The 6,224-nt window shown below is 34.7% G+C and overlaps 1 protein-coding gene across 1 annotated transcript; it reads right to left on the reverse strand.

Annotated features, from left to right (window-relative positions):
• Positions 1-3,963: 3,963 nt before the first annotated feature.
• Positions 3,964-5,534, reverse strand: LOC104105814 (stemmadenine O-acetyltransferase-like). The gene has a single exon (XM_009614209.4). It carries the CDS (start codon positions 5,440-5,442, stop codon positions 4,093-4,095), a length of 1,350 nt encoding a protein of 449 aa, XP_009612504.1. The 5' UTR covers positions 5,443-5,534; the 3' UTR covers positions 3,964-4,092.
• Between the last annotated feature and the right edge of the window lie 690 nt (positions 5,535-6,224).

Genomic DNA, 6,224 nt, shown 5'->3' on the forward strand with positions numbered 1-6,224 from the left:
TATTCTGCTCGGAAGAAGAGCAAGAAGCCTTCATGGGTTCTACCGTATTTATGGGAGGATCTGCTAAGGCAGTGGACCACTGAGAAATTCAAGAAGAGGAGTGAACAGGTAAAGAAGGCCCGAGCATCTGAGAAGGGTGGGTCCTTGCACTGTGTGGATGCAAGGAGCTGGGGACTGCGAGTAGACTACTAGTCATTCCTTAAGATATTTAAATCTATTTTTATCGAACTATATTTATATATTTTAATTTAGTTAACGTGTTTTATTATATTTGAAGGAAAAAACATATGGGAGGAAGATGACTCATGATGAGTTCTTCATGGAGACTCACATCCAGAAGAAGAAGGCACCGACAGATCCAACTAGATGGGTCGAGGACCTGGCGGAGACTACATATATAAGTTTCATAACTATTACAACTTGAAATTAATGTTTATAATATTATATAGTTAATAATTTTCTATCTTCTAAATAAAGGCTACAAAACTGCTGCGGATGAGTACACTCGGAGCTTGCCACCGAATGAGCAAGGCAAGCGACCTTCAATTTCAGACGAAAAAGCGCAGAAGATATGGTTAGATTTTGTCGGTGGTCCTAAAAAGGGGATAGCATACGGCCTTCCAGAGAGATCATTTCGGTGCTACAGGGCTGGATTGTAAGGTATAGGGACTTTCGCCTAGGACGAGACACTTGATAGGTTGACTCTCTCCGCTATGGAGAAGAAGATCGCAAAGTTGTCACCAGAGCTTGAAGAGGCAAAGGCTAGAGAAGAAAAGAGAGATAAATAATTTGATACCCTTCAAGGTCAGCTAGAAAAGAGGGACGAACAATTTAATTCCTTCAAGGTCAGCTGACCATTCTTCTTGCTAGTGTTGCTTTCCCGATTCCCCGGTCTCGTGAGTTTTCCCTAGATGCTAATCCTTCTCGTTGTGATCCTTCGAACCATGCCGACGATGAAGCTTCTAGTAGTGGAGATGGAGATGAGGTAGTATAAAAAACTCATTGAATGATGTTTGAACTTTTAACTTGCGAAATATTTTGTTGTTGGATATTTTGAAACTCTATAAATATTGTTAATATAGTTTTGATAGTTGTTATTGTTGTTGTTATTATTGTTATTATTATTGTTATTGGTTGAATGACAACAATGTAATGCTGCCATTATAGGTGATTGATTGTTGGCAGGTGGTGCAGCTGTAAAACAACTGTATTCTGCCAAAACTTACCCAGAAAACCGACCGAAGTCGGTCGGAAAGTTCAATTGAATTTTCCAGAAATTTAAAATTACCGACCGACTTCGGTCGGAATTTTTTGATTTTAAAGTTTAAATATTTTAATAATACTGACCGACTTCGGTCAGAAATTTTTATTTTAAAGTTTAAATATTTTAATAATACCGATCGAAATCGGTCTGAAATGAACAATTTTAAAAAAATATGAATAATTAAGATTCCGACCAATATCGGTCGCTAATTTAAAAATAATTAAAAATTATTTGCAAGAATACCGACCGAATTCGGTTGGTAAAGTTATTTTATGTCAGATTATTTGGTCAAAGTGTGTTGAAAATTACCGACCGACTTCGGTCGAAAATATCGACCGTATGCGGTCGCCTCGTATTAGCGACCATTATTTTTTTGACGAATTGAAATAGGTCGGAAATCGGTCGATTTGTGTTCGATTCTAGCCGATTTTCTGGACCTTTTTTGACAGTTTTCTAGTGATTGTTTTGTTTTATTAATAATTAAATTGAACGTGCGTAAATTAATTATTAGCTCTCCCACTATGATTAACTTGTTGTCAAGGAGAGATCATGATGTGGTATCAATTAATGCTGGAAAGGGTTGTAAGATATTAATTAAGTTTGTTGTTATCCTGAAAGTATTCATCCGATAGTTGCACCAAAGTCGTGCTATTAAACTATTCATCTTGAGGAACATGGGCATAGTACTTACTGTTCCAATGTGTGAATATCAAATGAAGAAGATTCACATAATCAGTTGATTAATACACGACATAAATTGTTAAGTAAGAAGAGGGAAAAACAAAATCCTTTCCAGTAGGCCCATGCAACATGAAGCTATGGAAGTGGATATAGATAGCGGTTCCATATTTTGAGTCGGTAAGTGACAAAAGTTTGCACCATTAATTTACTGCATAGACTTAATATAAATGTTTACGTATTTTATAAAATTTCAAAACTACATAAATAGTAGTAATTAATTAATGAGAAGGAAAAAAATGAATCTGCCAAAAAGCCCAACCCTGCTCTTTCTTCTTAATTTGTTGATAAAAGAAATATATCTTAGATCTTACTCAACCTCAAAACTAGTTAATGAGGTGATGATTGTTCAAAATCATATAAGTAGTTCTGCCGACATGGGACTCAACACGGTGGCCCAATCCTAAACACTTGCTTTAGGCCCCAAAAATTTAAATGCCCCAAAACTACTAGTATTCTTTATATATAGTAGTATATTATTTATATAATTATCTTTTATTATTGGTAAATTTATTTCTTTATTATCATATTAATTTTGAATAATTCGATTTCTTCCTCTAATTAATATAACTAAAATAATTTTCTGTCAATCTTATTTTACTTTTTTACTTAATTATATTTCTCTATTCATTAGTTGGTCATGTAACTATATCTAATAATCTAACTTATTATTTATTTTTCTTACATAAATTATACTCTCTCCGTCCCAATTTATATGAACGTGTTTGACTGGACATGAATTTTATAAAATAAAGAAAAACTTTTGAAACTTGTAATCTTAAATAAATCATAGAAGTTTTTGGGCTAGAAATCATCTCAATAATGGTAAAAAGAAAAATCTAAAGTTGAATTGTTACCAAATATAGAAAGGGACTTACTAAAAAAAGGAGTCACTTATGTTTTCTGGATTCTCCCATTTCAGTTGTGATGCAATCAATGTTAAATTCATTTAATTTTCTGTATTTTATAAAACTAAGTTCTCATTTTTTTTAATTATACATCCTCACTTATCTAATTTTTTTAAAAACGATGTTCATTATATATATATATATATATATATATATAAGGCCTCTTATTAAGATTTTGCTTTAGGCCTCCGATGAGGTTGGGCCGCCCCTGCTCAACACCCCTATATATATGCCCAGGCCTGAACATCAAGTGAGGGATCTAATACCATGATAAAGGAATGAACCTTGGGCATAACTCAACTTCAAAAACTAACTCGTGAGGCGAGACTAATACAAAATCATATAATGAGACCAAGAAAATTACACCCCACCGATATGGGACTCAACATCTGTTAAACTACAGAACCCCAGTAAATCTGCAAAATAACTATCGGAGATCTCATATAGATGGAGGTCTTTTTCCAGTGAAATTTCAAAATACTATTTGCAAAATCTCCTTTTTTCCCCCTATTTCCCTTACCATGTAAATGCAGATTTTATACCTCCGCTTATACCGTCACTTCTTAATTTTTTTGCCTGCTGAAATTTTGGAATAAAATATATATTACCTAAAACATCACAGATCACACAAACATACATTTAGTCTATTTATAGAAATTTTGCAAAATCTGCATAATTACCTAGCTAGGAGCACAAGATTTTTTATGAGAAGTTCATCGGGTAATTATTAGGTAGCAAGAAGTTATATGTGTTGACATCTTCCACTCACTGAGGCCTCTCTTGACCATAGAAGTTGTCCAAAATTGCTCAGATGACAACTGTACAATTAATGCATCTGTTTAGTGCATCTTATCTTAGTAATTAAGTTGTTATATATGATGTCACATAATTGATGTAGAATTAATTATTTTTGGGGTCAGAGCAATATTTAGCTTCTTAGTTTGATCATCTACTGTAGTTGTACTTATATGCATAGGCGATACTATATCGATCTATTATCACAATTAGAACACAAAAAACTCCTCAATTAGGAAAAAAACAAATACAAAGGATCAAAATTACGTTGCATAGTAAAAATAATTTTATTCATTTTTTTGGTTTAGCACACACGATTTTTGTTAAATAGAAACAACAAGAGAACAGAAGCAATAAGAATTATAGTGGATGCAACAAGCTCTTCAATTATTTGGCAAATCCAGATGCTAACAGCTCAAGCTCATGTTCAAAAACTGACATGCTGTTTTCATCCTTTAAGCATACCAATGCGTCTATTCCACCACTATCTCTTGAATCCATCAATATAACTTGATTTCTTGTTCCCGTTTGAATTACACTAAACCATGAAGGTTTTCCCCAGCCAAAATCAACATCATAAAATTGGTAGCCACACACACTACTAATTTGCATCGCTATTTCGCCTCGGAAATGCGCGTCAGTTAGCTCCAAGAAGTCATGTGGAATGGCCAAAATTGCCTCATCTCGATTTTGTTTATCCACATATTTGGAACTCAATTCTGATAATGATTTTCTTATACAAGTGACCAAGGTGGATAAGTCAGACCCATCCTTGTCACCTTTACATGCTGTGGCGATTGCAATAGCATTTCCTACACAATGGTTTGGCAATGGAGGGACAAACCGCTTTCGTATATTTACTTGGTGCGCAAACTTTGATGACCTTGTCTCAGTCCCTGAAGCAGCCATGGCACTTTTCCAGATCACAGCTGATACTACTTCAACCCGTGTGGGAACTGCTACATCATCATTACAGACGGCTTTAGCCTTGAGCGAGGCTATAGTTGAAGCATCAAAGGTAAACAATTTAGTGACACGTTGCTCGTTATAAAAGAACTTGGTAAAGTCAAACTGAAACTTAGGCGCGTTTAAAACATAGGGAATAGGTGGTGGTAAGAATTTTGCAGTTGCTACGAATTCTGGGGGTAGCACACAATCGGGGCTATCTCGAGTAGTTATTGCCCAAGCATTGGCAAGGGTGCACAATGTGGCTCCATCAGCAACTTTGTGAAAAGCAGACATACCAATAGCCATACCTCCACACTCGAACATTGTGACTTGAACAAGTAAGGGAAAACAAGAATAATGTAATACTGAGCTACCTTCAACACTAGGGAGGAAATGTTTAGTTACGTCAAATTTTCTATGAATATCTTCAAACTGATAATTATGAGCAAAAGCCTCGTAGAAAGGTACCCCATCGTCGTTGCACTCAATTAAGTAGCCCTTAATTCGACCAGCAAAAGGGTAAAAACGAGCAAGAGTTTCAGACAAAGATTTCTTCAAAAGGAGTAATCTTGATGAATTGGCTGCCCTTGCTTCCTCAAGATTGGAATAGGATTCATGATCACCGCCAGTCGAATGAGAAGAAGGGGGAGGATAAAATAGAGCTAAGGGAGCAAATACGGGTATTGCCATTTGATCCAAATAAGAAAATTCAAAGCATCTAAGGTGATCAGGAGTGGGAGAAGTAGGTCGAATGAGCTCCATAGAAACTATCTCAATCTTTCTTTCCATGCCTAACTTTTGTTTTCTGGCTACTTTTGTCTTTGGTTGTTCCCTCAATTATATATGCAGCTGTTATAATTTGCTTACATATATAGTGATGTATCAAGTTTGTGTTTTGCCCTCCCATCTATTATCAACTTGCAGGCTATGGTAGATGGGGTGCCATATGATATTCTAGCTTTTATTTTTTATGATAAGTATATATCATGCATGTATTAATTGCTCGAATGAGTTGTAAACGGTTGTCTTATTCTTAAATTTATCCTGGATATATAGTCTGCCCTCCCACTATTATTAACTTGTAGTCAACGAGAAATGTGATTTGGATATGTCGATCTGCTAGTATAATTTTTCTGATCATCAAACTGCTAATATTAGTAAACGAGCTAGCACGACTGTCACGAAAGATTAACTCATTAAATAGCCTATCTAAATGAACAGATCAGATTGTCGGTTAATCTAATAGCATTGTTTGACCAAAAAGTATAACTTTCGGTTAAACTATTGTATTTATATAATTAAGGGTTAAACCTAGTTAATGATAATATATCTAAATACGAATCTTGAAAGTGTGGATAATATGGGATAGATATTGTGGGAGATTGACAATAGTAATCATTAAATATTCCATAAAGTATGAGCAATAATAGAGGAGCAACCAACAAATGGAAAAGTATGGAATAATACCAACAAGAATCTTGATGAAAAGGTAATGTTTGTATCTTTGCTAGAGAGAGAATCTTTTTCCGAAATTCGTTCTTATCACCTGAATATTACCTATATTTTTTCTT

Source organism: Nicotiana tomentosiformis, chromosome 10 (genome assembly GCF_000390325.3).
Source record: "Nicotiana tomentosiformis chromosome 10, ASM39032v3, whole genome shotgun sequence".
Lineage (NCBI taxonomy): Eukaryota > Viridiplantae > Streptophyta > Magnoliopsida > Solanales > Solanaceae > Nicotiana > Nicotiana tomentosiformis.

Bases quoted from the DNA above. Each gene is read 5' to 3' on its own strand.
- LOC104105814 (XM_009614209.4), bottom strand. From the start codon at position 5,442: ATGGAAAGAAAGATTGAGATAGTTTCTATGGAGCTCATTCGACCTACT.